Source organism: Poecilia mexicana, unplaced genomic scaffold (genome assembly GCF_051168715.1).
Source record: "Poecilia mexicana isolate PSO_F unplaced genomic scaffold, ASM5116871v1 scaffold_17, whole genome shotgun sequence".
Lineage (NCBI taxonomy): Eukaryota > Metazoa > Chordata > Actinopteri > Cyprinodontiformes > Poeciliidae > Poecilia > Poecilia mexicana.
Window position 1 is genome coordinate 18,084,986 of NW_028263386.1, and position 21,375 is coordinate 18,106,360.

The 21,375-nt window shown below is 39.4% G+C and overlaps 1 protein-coding gene across 1 annotated transcript; it reads right to left on the reverse strand.

Annotated features, from left to right (window-relative positions):
* Nucleotides 1-3,024: 3,024 nt before the first annotated feature.
* Nucleotides 3,025-20,955, reverse strand: stk11 (serine/threonine kinase 11). The gene is made up of 11 exons (XM_014970272.2): nt 20,540-20,955; nt 17,985-18,963; nt 12,577-12,660; nt 12,311-12,400; nt 11,308-11,440; nt 10,308-10,444; nt 10,100-10,227; nt 7,943-8,000; nt 7,094-7,290; nt 4,406-4,653; nt 3,025-3,712 (listed from the first exon to the last, which is right to left on the reverse strand). Exons 2-10 carry the CDS (start codon nt 18,266-18,268, stop codon nt 4,445-4,447), a joined length of 1,320 nt encoding a protein of 439 aa, XP_014825758.1. The 5' UTR covers nt 18,269-18,963; nt 20,540-20,955; the 3' UTR covers nt 3,025-3,712; nt 4,406-4,444.
* Nucleotides 20,956-21,375: the final 420 nt, after the last annotated feature.

The following is a 21,375-nucleotide window of genomic DNA, read 5'->3' on the forward strand; positions in this document are numbered from 1 at the left end:
ATACGAGTGAGATGCGTCTCTTTTTTTTAACGAAACATTTGAAGGAATGAATACATTCAGCTAAATATGACCTGATTTAGCTTTAGCTGCAATCAGTGAGTGGATGTAGTTGGTGGGGAACATAAACGTTTATATGCATTAACATAATCCACATATTTTCACTTTCTTGTTCTCATCCTTGTCATGTTGGAGCCCAGGTGGCAGCACTGAAGGTGAAAGCTCTTCTGGCTGCATTTTAGTTTCTCACTAAGAAGAAAAACTGTGGTCTCTTCTGGTCTTGAGACAAAACTCCAGCACTTTTGAGACAAAGACCAGAGAGCAAAAATGCTAACATCGAGAAAAGACGAAGACTTCTACAGTGTGATTTCAAGGTATTGAGACCAGGATCAGCCTCAAGAAGCCCAAACCAAAATGAATGAAAAGATGGCAGAAACTGGCTGAAAGCAACACTGAAGAGCCTGTAGGAGTTAATTCAAATCTGATTGTGTTTTATATGCGAGAAACGATGCTGCATCCTCCAAGTCTGCATCAACGAGTAGCAATGAAATGGAGAAGGCTGGTTAGTTTACAAGGACAAGCCAGACTTAAAAAGAAACCTTCTAAAACCTTTTATTTCTGTTTTTGTTTTTCTGTTGCAAATATCTGACCCAGAACTCTTGTTTCTGCTTGAAAAGTGAAGTTTTAAAAGGGTTTCTTTTCACCCCCCTCCCCTAAAATATCCTTATCGATTCCCAAATCTACGAAAAGTGGTGTCACTTGGTGATCTTTAAATCTTTAAAGGTGCTACGTAAATTAGGTTTTACTTGCTTCACCTGGAGAATATTACACATTTTAGAAGACCAGAATAAAGTCTGACAGGAAACATTAGTAGTCAAAAATGGCTGCCGACAAGATGCCTTCACGCTTATAGTCTGATAACTTCTTCATCTTTGAGATTATTCCTGGATTTCACACCTTAAGGACAGACTTCTTAAATGACTTTGATCGCAGAAGCATGACATATTAAGCGAGGGCGAGTAAAATGTTTACATTCAGGCTTTACAGTTTTAAAGCATCTATCAGCTGAACTCAAGCAGGTCCACTAATTTTCCCTTTAGTTTCCCAACATTAAGAAAATATTTTGAATCTATTAAACAGTGCAACCTGAACTGAAAGTGTGATTTTAATTAGCTGCAGCTTTAATCTGCATCATTACCAAACATAACGCACAACCCCAGCATGTTCCTCGAAAAAAAAAAAAAAAAATAAAACTCACTCATCGAGTTCCTGTGTTTAACTTCCAGAAAGAAGCAGTGACTTTTTCATCCACATTTCTCCATGTGCTATTGTAAAAATAAATCCGTTTCTGCAGTATCGACAAAAATGAAGCCTTTGTGGCATAAACTAAAGCAAAAATATACATTTTAGTCTCCACCCCCCCTCCATGGTGACTCATTCAAGCTTGTACGTGTGTGTGAGTGAGAGCTGGGTGACTAAGCTTCACAATTAAACCAAACACATGAAGTGTGTCCTGTCGTACCGACCGCTGGGCTGAAGCGTTCACAATGCCTCTCTCCATCCTCGCTGCGCCCTTCTCGTCTCCGGCTGGAGGCTCAGCGCTGACCTTGCTGACGTGGAAAGCGCCGCTCCCCCTCCTCCCCTCGCAGTCGTGACTCACCTGCTGATCTGTTCCCAGTCAGGAGCTCATGATGCACAAGAGAGGGGCAGGGCTCCCACAGATGTGATTGGTGCAAAAAAAAAAAAAAAAAAAAAAAAAGTACTGGCCATTTTTCGGCACCGACTGCCTTCAACTTAGCAGCATCTGCATAGATTATCAGGTTAAAAAATAAAAAAATAAACAAAGGTCGGATATACAAAACTGAAATTGATAATTTAGGACCAATTTGCTTTTAATTAAAACCTTAAAGAGCTGACATTTTCCTTGAGTCAGCTTAATGTGTTTTACTACTTATTGCATCTCTAATAGTTGCAGTTATTCGACTGATACGACTTCAGCCAAGATATGCAATAAACCTCAACTAAATGTTTTTAGTTTGCAGTCTAAGCTGTTAGCAGCTGGTTAGATAAGAGAGGCACAAACCAGAGATTTTCTCCTGATTAGTTTTCTTACAAAAAAAGAAATATCCTTAACTGTCTGTAGAAACTTCAAATGTGTATTTGATGTTTCGCCAGCTTTCCCAAAACAAAAACAAGTTTAGAGCAGGAGTCGGCAACCTTTTCGGTCCGTAAAGCCAAGAACATATCCTTCAATTGTAAAAGTAAAACATTTGTATATTAGAATACAAAACAACATAAAACCTTTATTATAAATTGTTCAAGAGTCACTTGTGCAACCAGGCTACTTTAGTGCAAACTAAGCAGAAACTCCTGAGGAAAAATGTACAGCTCACCTAAAAGAAAAAAAAAAAACAGCATTTAAAAGATTTAAAAGAAGCATTAGTAATTCTGTCGTATAATTTTTTGCATAGCTGCTAAAGCCAACCTCTCTTTGAGCCATTATGATGAAATCATTTTTTGATTAAAGCCAGAGAGCCTCTACAGAGGAGCTAAAAATGAAAAAGTGGCTCCAGAGACACAGGTTCCAGACCCCTGCTCAAAACATAGACCCTTTACAAAGCAGCGATAATATAATTCCTCCATTTGTGTCGAATACCTCCTGCAGCAAACGCTACTCCTGTTTTATTCTTTTCCAGAAAAACCCCTTTAAAAAAATCAGCAGGACAGACATGAATGACTAAAAATGTATTGCCTGATTGGTGCATCGCTATTAATTAACCTATTTGTTTGGGTAATCTTCCTAATAGACATGCCTCTCGCAGGTTACCTACCGTAGTTTTAGTTAGTGTAATAGTCAATTGTTTGGTTTTGAAAGCATATGGATTTTAAATCTGCGTATTCCTCGGTATAAGAATGTAAAAAAGAAATACAGTAATAAAAGTTATTGATTGGCATTAAGTGAGATGCACTGTGTAAAATATATTCCCAGCTAGCAAAAAAAAAAAAAAAAAACTTGAGCAGAACAGACTGTTTGGGACACATTCTTTATAAATAATAATAATAAAAAATAAAATCACTGGAAAAATAAAATTTAAACCTAAATTAAGATTTAAGTCGGGGCTTCAGTCTGTCAGCGAACCAATCGGCTTCCCTTTCATTCAGCTCTGTACTGCATGCAGTTTATGTTGGTGGTCTTGCTATAATGATTACTCACAAAGTAGATTTAAATACAGAATTATCCATAGCTTTGCTTTTTGGTTGTTTTTTTTTCCCCACTTTAATATTTTACACATCACAATGTGTATTAAAAACGGCCATCAGGGTTCAGTAAAAACAAAGGTAGTTGAAGAAACAGAAGTCGGGGGAGGTCGGGATGGGGTCGGGGGTGTCTGAATCGTCCGGTGCAATACTTGGCCATCAGATGAGGATGACAGAACTGGGGGCAGGAGAGGGAGGGGGGTGGGAGGGGGGGTGAACAACCAGAACCGGATGACACAAGTTAAAAGGAGGCAAAAATATTGGGAGAAAATAAACATCTTCACAGCAAGTGCCTCAGTCTCAGAGCAAACAGAACTTTTCATGCCGTCCTTCTCCTCCCCTCCTCTAGAGAGGCGATGCAGGCCGGCGGTCCGGGGAGGTGTGGGGACGTTAAGGTCAGCAGGCTTCACTCCCGGCCATCAGGACTCCAGACAATAAGGGACGAAGACAGATCGACCTGAAAGAGAGCGAGAAAGAAAGAAAGGGGCTCGGTTCAGAACGCGGCAGACGTCTGCACGACTGGATTTTTTTTTTTTTTTTTTTTTTTTAACCAGGCGAAAACTAATTTGTGGCGTCAAAACGGAAAGAGTCAACCCACAGGGTGAGAAAGACACAAACATCCCACAACCCACTTTTTATCTCATTCGGGATGAGTCATCGCCTGAACAAATTAATACACAGCATCTCTTCTGCACTGCGCCCGTGACAAACGGCCTCGCTGTGCGAGAGCTTCGGATGTGTGCAAGACGGAGAGAGCAGCTGTGGGTGGTGGCTGGAAAAAGAAGACAACCTGTTCGAAATTTGGCAAAACGCTTGAAGCGAAAACATGTCCTGGTTGATTTGAACAAGGAGCCCTGACAAGCAGTTGAAAAGATATTTGACAGCCCAGTCCAGAGGTGTTTTTGTGGCATAAAAAAAGAGAGAGAAAGAGCAACAGAGAGAGAAAGAGAGAGAGAGATCGCTCTTGTATTTGTCAGGGAAGCGGTGATGAGTCAGAGAGCTGGAAGCTGAATACCAACTCCGTCTCTCAGTCCGTTTCCCTTCTACACTCTGAAACATGTTCCTCACTACAGTTTACTGGATCTGAAGCGTATTGGAGGTTTGTTTGTTTTTTTTCTCCTTTTCTACAAACTCAGCAGTCATCACTTACCAACTGGGCTGCTGTCGTGGGAGAGGATCGGAGGGGCTGTCATTGCTGTTTGCAGGTGGAGAGCTTGCGGATTTTGCTGGCTGTGGAGACTCCTTTACGCGAGGGGTTGGACGAGGAGGAGGACCTGCGCTCGGCTTTGGTCTTGCTGTTTAGAGACCCGGCTTCTGTCCCGTTCACACAAACTGGCTTGGCGACAGCTGGGCTGTGGTCTGCGTTCCCCTGATCCTGGTGTTCCTCAGCCACTTGCCCTGCAGGCAACGCAAAGCCTTAAAACAATGGCAACCAAATCCCCAACACAGCTGACGTTCCTTGAAAAATAAAAAGCACCAAACGGATAGTTTTGTTTCCCCAGATCGGGTGCTGCTAAAAGGGAACCGTCTAAAGCTGCGTGTCCTTTACAAATGTGTGCAGAACATTGTCAATATTCCCCACTAATGTTGCAAAAACTGCACAAATTCGCCATTGTGGTGTTTCCATTAAATAAGAAATGCAGTTAAAATCACATGTGAATCAGTTTGTGCAAGCAATAAGTCATTAAAAAACATGCCACACTGTCATCCTTCTACCACTTCCTGTTGTCTCCTTTGTCTTTCCCCCCCAGTAGTAACATCCAGTAGTTAAGCACATGATTAGTGTAAAATGGAAAAAGTTTTCACTGGAGTTTTGCAAAATACACTAAGATTTCGACATCTAATCGTAGCACAAAAACTTAACGAAACTCATTTTTTCCCTGAAATTGGTGAGATTCCTTTCAGCAAATTTATTTTCATAATTCAAAATGGCTCAATTTTAAGACCAATTGGAAACACATAATATCTTCACAACCAATGAATTTCCATCGGTTGTGCAGCTGAGCCTCCATGACCAACTAATCTGGATTTACACTGAAAGAAGATGTCAAGAGAGTTTTCTATTGACAGTAAGAGTCAATTTATTATAACCTCTAACAATTACTTCAACAGGAATCTCAAAGTCCAGTCCTCAAGGGTCGATGTGTCGCATCTTTTAGACACGCCTGATTCAGACGGCTGAACTACCTCATCACCAAACATTCAACCTATACAGAGTCAAAGTGTTGAGCTTAATGCTTGATAATCACATGTGTTGAAGCAGAAACGCATAGAAAGCATCTGAAGATTGGAGTTTATGATCTTTATACAAAAGTACCAGACAATCTGAATCTCACAGACTTACAGTAAAAAAAAAAAAAAGAAAGAAAAAAAAAAAAGGTCAGATACCCAAACGATAAAAAAAACAAAACACTAACAGGAAATCCATCAGGTGAAAACCGGTTCCAACCTTAATGTCACTTTTTGTTTTTTCATGCAGATGTCTCAGTCTGCATGCGTGGCGGCTGGGCCTCTGAGAAAAACCCCCACACACCAAAACTGCAACACTCAGGTAAAAATTACGGCAGAATACGGGTCGGAAATCACCTATGAAACCTTTTTTATTTATTATTTTTCCCCTCCCTGGAGGTGCTTTAGTTTCTGCTACAGCAAAAAGTCCTTTTCGCGTTATTATCAGTATTCGAGCTCCAGTTTCATTCAAATGCAGCTTCCTATGAGGGACAATGCCCAGCGTGTGTGGGAGTAAACCTTGGGAAACCATTCATAGTCCCAAACCGAAACCCTTTCAACTGGACTATTTATAGTTGGCTTCATTCACATTCTGCAGCTCTGCTGGGCTTTTTATGTGGGGCACCACTTCTAGATACCCAACACTGACTGCTGCATTTATATTACAGGCTGTTACCTAGCAACAGATGGAGGATCTCAAGTCTAGAGGGGAGGCATGATGAAAACGGAGTCAGGAAACGAGTTAAAGCATTCGGTTAATGTCTCTTCTCCCAAACATCTGTCAACTGTGGCTACAGTTTGTAAACACGGCTAATTAATAGAAACCTTTCCTGCACGTTAAGGAAATTAAAAACAGATTACACAAATGCAGCTTGGCTAATGCCCACACACTCGCTTGATTTGGCGATGGAACTTATTCACAGCAGGCCGTCTCAATTCATTTTTAGAAACACTTGGCGGCTACATGCGCCCGGCGTTTTAAAACGGATGTAATCCATAACCAGTCAGGTGACATTGGAGATCTTTAAAAATAAAGACACATCCTACCCAAATCACTGGGCTATGTAAATAAAAAATAAAGCCTCAAAGACATAAAACGGGAAAGGAGAGAGATTTGTTACAAGTTTTCTTAACAAAAATGTCAAGTAGTTTGGTTCTGGTGGAAAGAGAAAGCAAATTATGAGTGTTTCAAAGGAGAAATAAATATTAAGAAACAACCACTGACTTCACTGCACTCTTATAGGACGAGTTGAAGGAATCTAGAGGAATCTATGGTTTATGTCTCAGAAATCCAGCTTTAGACAAAAGGGTTTATATCTAAACTCTGCTACATGCTACTAGACGATGAACTAATTAACTCGCTGCTAAAAACAACTAGAAACCATCCAACATTAATTATGCTGAAACCTCAATTAAGGCAATCCAAACAGCAAAATTAAGATGAGAGAGCTTGGATTTTATCTGTTTTTGAGGAGCCAACTAGTATTCATCAACCCGGTGCCATTAACTGCATTAAAATCTTTCGCTTTGTTTTGCTAGTTTGTCTAATTTAGACTTTCACCGACAGCTCAGAGGTAACAGAGACTCTGACTCAGGCCTGCGGCCTCACCTGGCACTGTGAAGTCCTGAGTGTAGATGATCTCGTCCTCTCCGTCGTAGAGCTCGTCGTCGTCGTCGTCCTCCGTGTAGCCGTGCAGATCCTCTAGGTAGGGAACCACCGTCATGCTGCGCCACTGGTCCCTGCTCTCCGCGCTGGCAGGGATGGGCACCGGGCGCTCCGATGGAGGATGTTTCTTTCGCACCCAGCTGACGAGAGATTGACGGGGACGAAGGTGTGATCAAGAACACAGGAACCGCTGGTTCACAGCATTTCAGACCTTCGGGTTTGGTTTCATAGAAACGACTCCCTCTTACGCTCGGACGAACAACAACAGCATGAAAAACGTAGAAAGTCATTATTAAAAACCGTCAGAGAAAACGGGGCTGACGCTCAGACTGCAAGGTCCCCGGTTAAAAACGAAACAATTACAAAAATGTTAAACGTATGGTTCAAAATTTGGTTTTCAATACATCCAACACGAAAATATTAACAGCTCTTATGTTAGGCAATTGGTGCAACAGCTACAACTAAGCAAGACATGGCAACAAATCCAGAAGTGTGTTAAGAATAAAGATAAAGTATTTCAAAAGTTCAATAAGGTTCCAGATCTAAAACAAAGTGATACATTTGTAAACATAAAGAATTGGATTGACTTTTACCACAATGCTCTAATGTATGTTTAATATGTTTTAGTTCTTTTGTTATTAATCTAATGTCTTCACTTTAAAGTATTATTTTTTCAACATGTTATGGTACATAAAGTCTTTCTCTGGGTGTACTTTCTTTTACTGCAGCAGGTACTTTCATGCCAAACATATTTCTCTGTTCAAAAGGAAGAAAAGCAAAACACACACTTACTTGTGTTGCCTTATATTCTGTATGGAAAACCTCTTTGCAGGATCATACTCAAGCATTCCTGGAAAACACATTAAACGGTGGATTAAATCACTTTACCAAGCAATTCTTCACTTCTCTCTTCTCACTGAATTTTGATAAGCTGGTTGGAAACCAGAAATGTGGGAGGGGAAAGATACTGAAATACTCCGAAGCTCTTTAATTTTTCATGAATTAATTAACATTCTTTCAAAAGACAAATATTTTAATGCACTGTATAATTTTAGTCGTCGTAAGGAAGCATTAACACCCTTCAAGTGCGTTTTTGTGCCTTAATTGTTGTAAAGCTGAGTTTCAGGGTGATAATGCAGAAGTGATGAGACGCCTTTTTTATTTTTTTACTAATAATGCAGCCACTAAGCAGAAAAGGGCAGAATGCAAAGACCTGATAGTAGTGCTGAAGGACACCTTTTGTGGCGATGGGCTTATTTTAGACCATGTAATTATGGACCGACTATCTCTCAGGTGCTGCGTCAAAGACAGACGTCACACTCACAAAATGGGGGCCAAGTCTGTTTTCAAACAGCACAGATTGCCTTTTTTTTTTTTTTTTCTTCCTCCATTGTTACGAATCCAACGCTCGATGCGAACGCGGTTGTTCAAACGGAGCGCAGGTGGATTTCAGTCTGAAGAATCTGCACACGAGGCTGGATTTCCTCCTGAAGCATTTAGCTTCTACTAAAGGGTTTTACCGTAGCTGCTGCAAACGTAATCTTCCCAACATTCTTCTTGACTTATAAACATGCACCACAAGGAATTTCATCTGCAGAAAATAAACAGAGACTCTCGAGTTGTTTCCAGTTTTAAAGGAGGGGAAAGAAATATTGCAGCGTTCATCTGGGTAAAAGCAAAGCCCCGACTATAGAGTGTTTATTATTCTGCTGCTGGCTTCAGATCAATGGAAACCACGTCAGCAGCTGAAGGGATTTCTACTGTTAGGAGGAAGCCAAGCATGTACAGCAGACACTCTTACTGTCAAGGTCACAGCGCCACCTACTGGGTGTATACAGGAAAGACCAGTATTGAACAAAAGAGGAGAACTTGGATTTTTTTTATTTTTTAAATCTAGAAACAACAAAATGATGAAAAATCTTTTTGATAATTGCTAAATTTAGAACAACCAACCCTCCTTATAAGGCAGCTCTGAAATTGTATGCAGGGGAATGATCTGTAAAAGTATTCACACCCCTTCAACGTTTTTACATTTTTGTGACAAACTATGACTTGGAGCCTTCAGACGTTATCTGCTTAGCGAAACAGACAAAGTGCAGTGAAAATCAACCATCATTTTCTATCTACTTCACAACAGCATGGTTCTTTGTGTTAGTCCGTTACAGGAATGTGTAACTTTTAAAAAAAATCAAAAAGCCATTTTTGTCCCTGGTTTCAGTAAAATAAAAATCATTTAGAGCCGCTAATGTCACATCGTCTTTAGGGAAAAGACGACTTGTAATTTTTCATCGTAATCTGATGAGTATTAAATTTATTTGTTCAGAATCACCATTTTATTTCTATTTTTAGGTTTAGAAAGAGGAAAAAAAAAAACATGGATACATCACAAAATATATAAAAAATAAGCACTAAATTTCCAATCTAGTTATAGAAAAATAGAGTTAAAAGCATTACTGGTAATTATTAGTTGCATTCTGTTGTGGAAATGCAATAAAAAAGAAAAAAACTGCTTCGGTCGGCCCTAGATTATTACACCTTTATTTCTAAAGTTTTGTTCACCATTTGTTATTTTTAGCCAAAGATTATGAAGAGGCACAGTGGACGGTCCAGCCTGGAGACTCCTGAACTGCAGCAGAAAAAGCTACGCTGAAGTTTGTGAAACATGGAAAAATTGAAGCGGTATGAATACTTTAGAAGTTGTGCAAATTTTCAAGATGACAAAAGAGGGTATTTTTACTTTCCCTAAAATTATGAATTATTAGATTGTAATACCTCCTTTTTTTAACTAAGGTTACAGAGTAAAAACAGAAAAAAGTGAAAAGGTTCTGAAACCCCTATGGGACGTTGTTGCTGCATCATCATATATATGTAACTATCGCCTGACTTGTGTATTTGTTGCTTTTTTTTGATGATCCTGTTTGTTCTGGTTCGGTTCAGAGCCGTGCTCACCTCGCAGCAGGTCCGACAGGAGGGGCCCACACTCCTCAGGAACAGTGTAGTCTCCTTTGCCGATGTTTTCAAATAGCTTATAGATGTTGTCTCCCTCAAACGGATAAAGACCTGTTGTAATGTTATATCTGAGCACAAAGAAGCACAAATCAGGAGTCAGAGTTTGGAGACTGGGAGTGACATAAGCATCTTGGTAGGAGTGACTCACAGTGTTACTCCAGCAGACCAAATGTCCACTTTAAACCCTGAAAAGGTGTCCAGTCCGTTGGCGATCTCTGGGGGCTGGAAGGCCGGCGAGCCCTGACTCGTACGACACGTGTCATCTTCTGCAAACGGGTGAAGGGCCTGAAAACGATGGGAGAGGAGATGCAACTGTGCTGAACTTTTGTTTGCGTATTTCTTCATCTGAAAGAGTAATTAAGTCATATTGTAGTTTACTGTGACTATTTATAAAGACAAATTATACAGGTGAGAAACTACAGCTGGAATTTTATCAACGAGAGAAATCTTTGAGCTTTTGTGTCTAGTTTATTATTTTTTTATATATAAAGCATTTTGTTAATGCATAAAAACACAGACACAAACTGCAGTGCATCGCTGGGGATTTTATATGACAGAACAACAAAGCAGAGCACAGTCATGACAGGAAGAACAATTTTACTCTCAACACCTGCAAATAAAATCCAGGGCAACATATAATCTATAGAGGTCACTATGTGAGCCTACAGTCTGAAATGTGACCAAAGGATAAACGAAGCTGTTCTGTGATTTGAAAACATTTGAGCGTTTTTACAGAGCACTGATCATAGTTGAAGATAAAATGCAGCCAAGTACATCCTGGGAGGAAACCTGCAAGAGGCTGCAGGGAAGAGGTTCATCTTCCGACAGGATGACGCCGATCCATCAGCCAGAGCTGAAACTGAATGGCTTGAATCAACGGATATCTATGACCACTTAAAGACTCTCCATGCTCTCCATTCAATCCTGAACTTGGCAAAAGGTGAAAAAGTTGATACTTTATATCAACATAAGGTTAATATATAGCATTAATGCTTTTGCAGGGAACTGTAAACTAGAGAACTGACCATATGATAACTCATAGTAATTGAATAATCGGTGCTTTTACAGAGATGATTAAAACCTCCAGCTAACTTCAAATGACAGACGGCTGAAGTGATGAAAACGAATCGTGACAGACTTCAGCTTACCTCTGCTACTCCAAGGTCGGAGATTTTCAGAGACCCGTCTGTGGTCAGCAGCAGATTTCCTGGTTTAATGTCTTTATGAACTATTCCCTGGCTGTGCAAATATTCAAGGCCATTTATGAGTTGGCAAAAGTACCTGCAGAGAAGCAGCAATAAAAAAATAAAATGAAATCACAGGGATCTTATACATGTGCTTCGAAGGGAAGCAGAAATACAACAGCTGTTCAGAGAAAAGCCACATTTTATTAGGGCTGAAACAATTAATCAGATTCATAATGATGAATTAAATGATCTAATTGTTTACTAATTCAGTAATTGATTAAACGCTAGACTCAAAAAAAAAAACTTGCCAAAAGAACACAGAGCAGAAATTAAGTCAAAACTGAACATCATTTTGGTAAAAAAAAAAAAAAAAAAAAAAAAAAAAAAAATATATATATATATATATATATATATATATATACATATATATATATATATATATATTTATTTATTTATTTATTTGCATCTTGTAATGCATTTATAATATTCTGTGAAAAGCAGTTAAATTAAAAATCCCCCAAAAGTGCAAAATTTTTAACCAATTAATTGATTAATTGTGAAAATAAGAGATAGATTAATCGATACTAAAATAATCAGTTGCAGCCCTCCAATTTATAGAGAGCATTGTCAAAATATGAAACCAGCATAGTAGTTTTATTTATTTATGTTTTAATGGCAAAGCACATAAACAATTACCAATTCAAACAAACAGCGGAGTGATTAGAAAGACCTTCATCAATCACTGGAAGCATTCTGGAGGCGACGAAGCATTCGGTCTCTGCTTGGTTATTTTAACATTATTGACCCTGCAGACGCCGAGCTAAACTTAGGCCTGGAGAAGCAGCAGCAGCAGGGATCAGACTAAAAATAGCTGAGAGGCTCAGAGAAAAACTGACTTGAGGAAGAAGAAGAAGAAGAAGAGGAGGAGGAAAGGGCAGAGGGGAGGAAAAAATGAGAGGCTTACCCGTGAGCTTGAAATACTGGAAACCTTTTCTCTGGGACGCTGTCCAGCATTTCTTGCATTCCACAAACACAATACTCCATCACCATATACGTGAGATGGGAGTTGAGGACACAAACTGATAATTTGATTTAAAAGAGAGTCAATAATTAGGGTTTAAAACAAGCAAAAAAATAAATAAATAAATAAAAAAATAGGGATAAGAAAATGAGTAAGTTCATAGCAACAAATGTTAATAAAATCTCATTGAATTCGAGGCGAGAGGATATATTTTCTGCTTCTCTTCATTGTAGAGTACGTCGACTAACTGGATCACATTCTTATGTTGGAGTCTTCTTAGCAGCTGAATTTCCCTATGAATGAAAACAAGAAAAAACAGACATTGAGAAAATAAAATAAAGCAGAGCTTTGCTGCATGATCTAATGGTGGCACATTTCTGCTCGCATGCAGGCGAAATGCCAGATATACATCAGCACTCCGGTTGAAAAGTGCCGCTATAACGAACATGATCTCAACCTATTTTAATAAATGCTGCCAGGAGATGTGAGAATATTTTCCCACTGCAATCCAAACATGGATCTTTCTTGTAGTTGAAGCTTGCTATGCCGTCAACTCACACGTTCATGTGTTGCAGCTGATTTTTATCAGCACAGCTTGTAAAATACTTGAGGAGATGCAGCAATGGAAATCTCTTGGGATTTAACACTTAAAATATTAGATCTTAATTGGAAACGGCACAAAATAGAAATTATAGACTCAAAAAAGACAAATGCCTCCACATCCAAATATGTTAGATACACGTTTTGTGACGGATTCTTCTGATTTGGTTGTACATCAAAATTTTATTCATAACTAGCGGTATTTATATTAAGAAATATTACGGTTTTCCTTATTCCACCATTAGCAGTGACACAAGCAAAGTTTTAAAGTGACATTTCAGGTTTGTTGAAAGCCGAGAAGCTGCTAGCTTCATTCTTGCGTATCGATGCAAAATATACCACAAAAATCTAAACCCCGGGTGTTTTGTTTATTAATCCATTTTTACCAAACTTTATTTTGAGCTGCTGATGGTGCAGAAGTCCAATGAAAAGCCAATACAAGCATGTGAAACAACTCAAATCTAAACTGGTTTAACAATCAAGGACAGTTGGTTAATGACGATCAGTGTGCGACATCATAGGTATCGACGCACGTCTGATGAACACTAGGCTGAGAATACCAACTCTAAGGTGAGATAAGTTTTTCTCAAAGCTGAAAATGATGCTAAAGAAGTTCAGATCCTGGCCACGCTCACACTGGTGTTTTGTGAAATGGAGATTTTCAGCTGCCGTTCATTTTTTTTTTCTTGTTTAAAAGGAAAAAAAGATGGGGTGGATTACATTTAGTCCAATATTGGTGCAGAACCAAATAACCGAAGTCATGCTTTGATTGCAGTACGTCTACCTGCGCAGCATTAGTGACGTTTGGAAAATGTGTTGGATTGTTACAGAGGCAGCAAGTTGAGAGAGCAGCAGCAACAAACAGGACGCCTAGCTTTGGTCGACTCGTCTTTTCTACCATTAAACAAGTCAGATTTGTAAATGTTGGCAGGCAGCTGGAGAGTTTTACACGGAGAATCTTCTTTTTCCAGGAAAACATGTAAACAACAACATAATGGCTGAAAATTGTGATTAATGACTAACCCATATTCTTTGGACTCCCTCTCCTTTCTTTTTATTCATCACAGTGACTCTCCTCAAACAGACACACACCCCGTATGTAAACTTTAGTATCTCTGCCACTAAAAATAAACACCGAGTGTGAGCATAAAGGGCAGTGACAATCTACCCAACAGGCCAAAAATACATTAGGATGCAGAATTTGCAAGCAAGACACTTCAGATCTTATATATAGGACAAAACACTAACATCATATTAAACAGCCCTAAAAGTAGAAAAACACATAAAATACACCTACTAAAGTGGTTCCATCTTTGAGTAGAAGTTGTTATTTTTTAAATCTGCTACTTTACTGATCTGTCTGACACAACTTCACTCTGTTTCATACATAAACATGTGATAAAGGTTTTCTCTGCTCGTAATTTTAAGTGTTTCACAGCAGAAAGAGTCGTTAAGATAAAATCACAGCAGCTTTTACACCATAGAAAAACCCAGAGTTGGCAGCAGGAGCTTTTAAGTCCTGAAGTCAGTAGTGCCTTCGACCTCTCCGGTTTCTGTAACTTCATAAACTGTGGCTTTGATTCAACTCAATCTTAATCTTTGACAATGGATATTGTGAGCCTTTGTTTCACACAAACACACCAGCAGTTGTTGCTGCATCACTGCAGCAGCTGAAGTAGTTTCTTCGCGCACAGTCAAAAGAAAAACTAACCGGTAATCATCTACCCCGATTCAAAAGATGTAAAGTGTCTTTCCTCTCCAGCTGAACGAGCTCAGACGACATCCCACATTGCACCGCTTGTGCGTTTGTCGCCGCATCCCCACAGATACTCATTTCCTTCAGAGTAACATAACAGAATCTGTGCTGACACCAGAGGACTGCAGTCCATCTGCAGCTCAAATTTGCACCGAAAGACCTTGTGCACCACCGGCCCGCGGGCTGCGGCGCTGACAGGACTGCAACACTCAGCGATACCGAGGCAGCTGCGGTGCAGCACAAACAGATTATCCAAACCTCTATCTACGCTGCGCTGCGCTTCCAGAGGTGTGTTTGTGTTCATTCTGCGTTCCCGTCATTCCAGAAAGGCATTCACAGACTGTTGCCATAGAAACAGAAGTGGCATTGCTCAATCAATAGCAGCGTGAGCACGCCCATCCCAACAGCAACACCCAAGAAAGAGGAGCCATTTCATTAGTGAGACCACTGTGAAGCCGCTGAATGCAGAGGTCATTTCTATGCAATCTGCAAACCTAAAGGCAAACACAAACGTTGTCACCTAAAGCCGAACATAAATAATAATTAAAATAACACATGAACCACTTGGAAAGTTAATACTGCATTTGACACGTCTGCCTACAAAACACCTTTCACATGAATAAAGTTATAAAAGGAGATAATAAAATATGTGACTAGTTTTCAAAGAAAGCAGCAGGATGCATTCATGGAAAAGATGATTAATGAGAAACTGTTACTGTTGCTATAATCAGGGAAAGCGAGGGATGCTGCAAGTCATGTTACTGGCAAACTGTTAAGGTTTCTAAGTAAGCCTAACTTTTAAATATTTAGGTCAATATTTACTGTATCATGTAACAGCATGAGTCAAATACCGGCATCAAGGTACAAAAAGTTATTCTTTCCGCAGCTCTGCATTTTCAATGACAGTGTTCAGATGAGACGCCAAAGAAAGCGTCAGAGAGCCAAGAGTTTTCTATCCAACAAAGTTCTGCAGACTGAGAGCTGGATGACCTTTGACTGTCTGGGATATGGAGGAAAAGATTTGCTCAACAAACAAACTCTGAAATCAATTTCCAAAACTTGTTTTTAGTCAGTGTTACCATGGTGATGTAGCAAAACTATGTTTAAAAAAAAGACACCTTCAAAGTAACTAAACTCTTCCAACTGAGCCGTTCGTCTCAGTTTATAGAACAGCTCTCCAATCGACGATCAACCCAGGCTGCATACCGATCAATAACTGCTGTAGCTTTCTTCTCCTTGCTCTCCTTCGCGTTTCTTTCCATCCGGTATTTTATGTTTACATTATCACGACACGCATTGTTGACATAAACATCAACAGAAAAAAAAACCAAACTGGGAAGGTGCCCCGTCCACTATGGGTTGGAGACAAACCACTGCAATTTGCTGCGAACCCTTTTGCCTCGAGTGCGTTCTGCCCAGAAGCAACCAGTGAGTATTTTGTGCCGTGACGCCACATTCCGACAGCAATGCTTGAAGTGTGAACTGAAGTGTGCGGCAAGGCGACAGCTGACGTGTTTGAATGATTCTTTGTTTTTCCAGTCTGTGAAAACGTGAGCAATCCATCTCAAGTGAAACGCCGCTAATTAACGCAGATGAAACCAAATATACGGATGCCGCAGTTTGGTGGGACATGCTGCACTGGACTCTAGTCCCAGTAGTTTTGGAAAGACAAAGCCGCTGCCTGGATGGATCTGTCATTAACCAACAGCGACAAATTGTAGTTTGACTACAAGCTGTCGGTATAAAAATGGTAAACTTCAACCAAAGTCAGTCAGGGAGTCGGACAAAACCAGAAACATCCATTCGCAGTGAAAACAGCCTGATCTCTGTTTTAAATGTGGCCTAAAAACATTCGGCGCTTCCTAGGCTCAGAGTGAACTCATTCTGACAGTTTTCTAAGGATAAGTCTAATATTAGTACAGCCCCACAGTGAAAGGCTGAAGTAATATTTAATAAGACTGATGTGATTAAAACCCCGGCTGCTCGTTAGAAAACGGGTGAGGCAGAAAGCATTTGGGTAGATGTGCAGGATGACCACACAGGAGCAACGGTACGGCCGGAAAAGAGACTAAATAAACAAAAAACTAATATCGGACAGTTGCTACGAAATTCATGGTTAGGATTTTATACAAAACATTTTCTGTCATCTTCTCTTAACCCTTGTTCACACCATTTAAAGAGACGATGCATAGAATACAAAACAAGAACTCAGTGTTAAAACAATATTTGGCAATAACCTCATCAACTTCAATTTCCTTTAATCAACCCATTAGGACTTCATCCAATAGATTAGAGTCTGAAACTACATTAAGAGAATGTGCAATAAATAAGAAAAACAGACTTCTTGTTTGTAATCTATAACGCTACACATTCACGTCACAGATGTAGTAAAAAGTGATGAATTTCAGTGATTCTTTTATGAGGTGAGATACCAAACTTTCCATCAGAAAATGTTCAGGCCATAAAAAAAAAAAAAAAGAATCAATAAACGGCGTGCTAATTGGAATTTTAATTGTTGTTTAAAACGTGGTGAATAAATGATGAGACGAGCGCGACAATACGAGAAACGTGAGCGCGCCTTCACAGGTCATATGAAACCTGTGAAGCACAGCGCCTTGCGAAAGCAGCATATCCCCTTAAACATCTTGTTACGACTGAAGACTTCATTGCGTTTTGTTACGTTTATACACAATAAACCAACAGAGCTGCAGAGAACCACGGCTGAAGGATAAGCATGTGCTGGGATGACGACTACAAGTTGTACACCTAGTAAAGTTATGAAAGCGTGACGACAGGAAACTCACTGTTAAAAGAAAGCTTAAAAGCTCCTGCTTGTATTTTGACAATTTGGAAATCTGAGATCCTCTCAGTCCAAGCTAACAGAGTTTGAGCTGCTCTGAATAATGGCAGCAAATTCAGTACAAAGCTGGAAGAGATGTGTGCCAAGACTCCCAGCTGAAAATCTCACCAAAAAGTAATAAAAGACATCGACTTGGAGGGGTTGGATACAAATTCATACCCAAATTTTTACATTTTCATATAAAAAATGTTTGAAAATAATATTTTCCTGAAGAAAATATGGGTAAATTTGCATCGTTCACAGATAAGTCCACTCCTTCGGAAGACTGGAATGTGAAAATCTTTAATAGCTTTTGCAAGACACTGCATAAACTGATATCACTAAATCCTCACTGAGGAATCTTTCCTCCAAATAAAGCTTCCAGAGAAAAAGCAAAAAAAATGAAAACAAGCAGAACTTACTTTTTAACATTGGCTTCTCCATTGGGAATCCGTCTAAGCTTCTTCTTCTTCAGTATCTTGACGGCCCTGCGGCAAAGTGTCTCTGAGTCCAGCATTTCTTTTACTTTGCCATAAGAGCCTTCCCCCAGCAGGTCCCCCATCAGGTACTTCCCTATCAGCTTGGCCCTCTTCCTGCGCGGCTGATAGATCACCTCGGTAGAGTCAATGCGGTGGATGAACGTGTCCATCTCCATGAGTTCATTTTCGTTGAGATACTCGAGACGAGGCAGGTCGTCGTCACTCATGATGACGAGATTTACAACAGCTTAATCCTCGGGTGCACGACGAAAGGTTTGCAAACGCACTGCTGCTGAAGCGTAATCTGCCGCTAACCCTTTAAAACTAGACTAAGCAGATCCATGAGTGGAGATGAAACGAACGAAAACCAGGTAAAAAAAAAAAAAAACTGTGAAAACAGGTGAAGGTGAAATGGAGCCTGAGGGCTGAGGAAACAGCTGGGTGAACAACCTGAAACCTGTAAACATTAGGATCTTTTTTTTTTTTACTCAACAGGGTTTAAAAAAAAAAAAAAAAGAGAAGAAAAAGGTGCAGAACAAACTGGCTCCAGTGCTGAGTTAGTGCTTAATATTGTTCATTATGAGCTAGATTTGTTATGATTAATGCTGAACAGAAATTGTGGAAAAAGGCTATGATTTCACAATTTAATTCTGATCAGTCAGTCTCAATAATCTGTTTAGGATTCTAATACCATGCGACTTTAGCTAAAGGCCACCAGTCTTTCTTTAAGGCCTTACAGCAACGCATTTCTGTCAGAGGTCCATACTAAACGACTTAAAAGTGTGTATGTAGCTGGACTGGATTCCCAGTGTAGATCAACAACCGAAGCTGCGGTCGACTCCAGGAGGTTGACCGGACCGTCCGATGTGGTGAACCGTTCTTAGGTGTCCTCCATGTCACCACAGTTCCCACAGAAAGGCGCCTGAAGAATGGCCACAACAGATTCAGTTTAATTCAGTTATAAGTTGCGTTAAAATAAAAACATAAGCAATTTTAGTGAAGCATGTTAATCTTATTCTCTTCATAGCTACTGTTAAACAGAGGTAAGACTGCAACTGTTCAACGTGAGGCCACCATTTGAGCTTTTTACTGAGACATTTGGGTCGAAAATGTGCATTATTTTTTACCTTTTTTTCTTTCAGTCGTCTGCCACAATATATTCAACCTAAGTATGTGCTTAGAGCTTAAGATTCCCAGCTTTAAATTTAGCGGCATTTACATCCTAACTTGGGGAAGAGTTTATAAATGACAGTCCCTGACATGCAGAATCCCTCAGTCTCTTTGTTGAATGCAGGTTTTTTTGGCTACTCATACAATAAGCCCACAACAAAACCATAACACATTTTCACGTTGAAAGATAAATTGCTTTGAACTAAAACATTTTCATTGTGTCAAAGCTAGAGATTCGTTTCTGTTTTTAACTTCTCCAACACCTGATTCTTGCTCTTCGCGATGCTGGTTGTTCTCAAACTACTGAGGCCTTCACACAACAACTGGATTTGTACTGACACTAAATTACACATAAGTAAATACCAATAAGGCAACTAGGCGCCAGAGCAAAAGGGACTTTATGTACATACACCAAACTTTTTCTACTTAAATTTGGATATATTGTGAAAAAGATGCATTATTCTCTCCTTTTTTACAAATATGAAGTATTTGTGTTGGTTAATTGTATAAAATGAAGTTCGAGGTCACAATGTACAAAATACAAATGGGGTAAAGGGGGATGAGTACTTTTGCAAGGTGTGTACACAAAAGCCTCAACAACAATTAAGCTGCATTTATTCAACTTCTGCGGTTACATTTAAAAACGAACAATGGCAGAAAGACACCTTTAAAAATGGTTAAATTCAAACATAATTTTATGTTTCACGAGGCACGGTGTTGTCCTGATGCCAACTTTTTTAACAACTGTAGTACTAAACAGCTGAACTAGCAGAAATGTCAACATCTGAAGGCTATAGGCTAAGTTTGTTTAGCAACTCTGGTTGAATAAAAAAAGATTTCTAATAGAAATGTTCGCGTCGTGGGTTCATAAAGCGTCAAACACTCAACGACCTCAGCTTGTTTTGCACCAAAAATAAACGCGTTTGTGTTCACCGAGGGCTGACAGTAGAAAATCAAGAGGGGGACGAGCGAAACGTCGTCACACAAGTGTAGCTAAGGACTGGATGTACAGCAGCGGCGGCTATCCAACTTCATTTGCCGGGTGAAACGGCGGCATACTGGCTTATGAAAACCATGTTATTTGACTTTGCTGCATTATGTTCACCCCACAGCTGAACGGACACTGGCTTTAACAACCTGCGCACTCCTAGAAATGCATATACACAAAATACTGCAGATGAAGCAAGCTAATGCAAGCTAACCGACAGCTAGCAGGACGCTCAGATTCCAATGTAAACTGCTAACCAGCCATCTAACAAGCTAACTAGCTGCTGCTGCAGAATTTCGCCTAAATCTACAAACATGTCTTAGCTATGAGTTTTACTCACCCGCTGTGTGGCCGTCCTCGACATAAACTATTGCCCCTCTCGTTTGACACAATACTAATACAATTTTCTGACTATTCGTGCTACTCTTGCCTCTCAGGTTGTCGCCATCTTGTTTACCTCCCCCCTGAACTCGCCCCACACGTTACTGCGTCAAATCAAAGTTTTCAGTGAGGAAACGACCTCTGCCACCTTTTGTTCACTTAGTCATTCACTTCAATTATTTATTTACATAAACATTAGCGATTACTGAGGAGAGTTTTCATGGAATTGCTGTATATATATTTAAATTACCGCATTTTGTATTTTTTTTTCAAAATTTTATTTTATTTATTTTTTTGTTTTCGGTATGAACATCCTGAATTGAGTAGATGAAGCCCAAAGCAGAATTTGCTTTAAGAGGCCCAGTGCAGTTTAGTATCCTTCCAAAAACCTATTAATTAAATTATTTTAAATTGTGTAAGTTTCTATGTTTGCATGCAATTAGTTTTGCTTAGAGGGAAAAAAATACATAAAAATTAAGTTATTTAAAGAAAAAATATTAAGCCATAAAAAACTTATATATATAAAATCCCCCTTATTTGTTCCATACTTATCCACATCTGAAAAAGTCAAAATCAAACTCTTCCACACTACTTAGAAACACTTCTATTAAAACTATATATATGTAATCAATTTAAATCCCATGCTTGCTCATAGCAGTGTAACCAATATTGTCCTTCAGAAAAATCGAAATACTTTATATTTAAAAACATCTACAGAGTACGTGGTCCAGTTTTTCAAAGGAAGACCGTTCATTTTACAAAGAGACAATAGGATTATAGAGGGACCACATATAA

Bases quoted from the DNA above. Each gene is read 5' to 3' on its own strand.
- stk11 (XM_014970272.2), bottom strand. From the start codon at position 18,268: ATGAGTGACGACGACCTGCCTCGTCTCGAGTATCTCAACGAAAATGAA. The intron at 10,445-11,307 runs GTAAGCTGAAGT...CATCGTTTTCAG, and splicing joins CCGACCTTGGAGTAGCAGAG to GCCCTTCACCCGTTTGCAGA. The intron at 4,654-7,093 runs GTGAGGCCGCAG...CGTTGCCTGCAG, and splicing joins TCAGGACTTCACAGTGCCAG to GGCAAGTGGCTGAGGAACAC.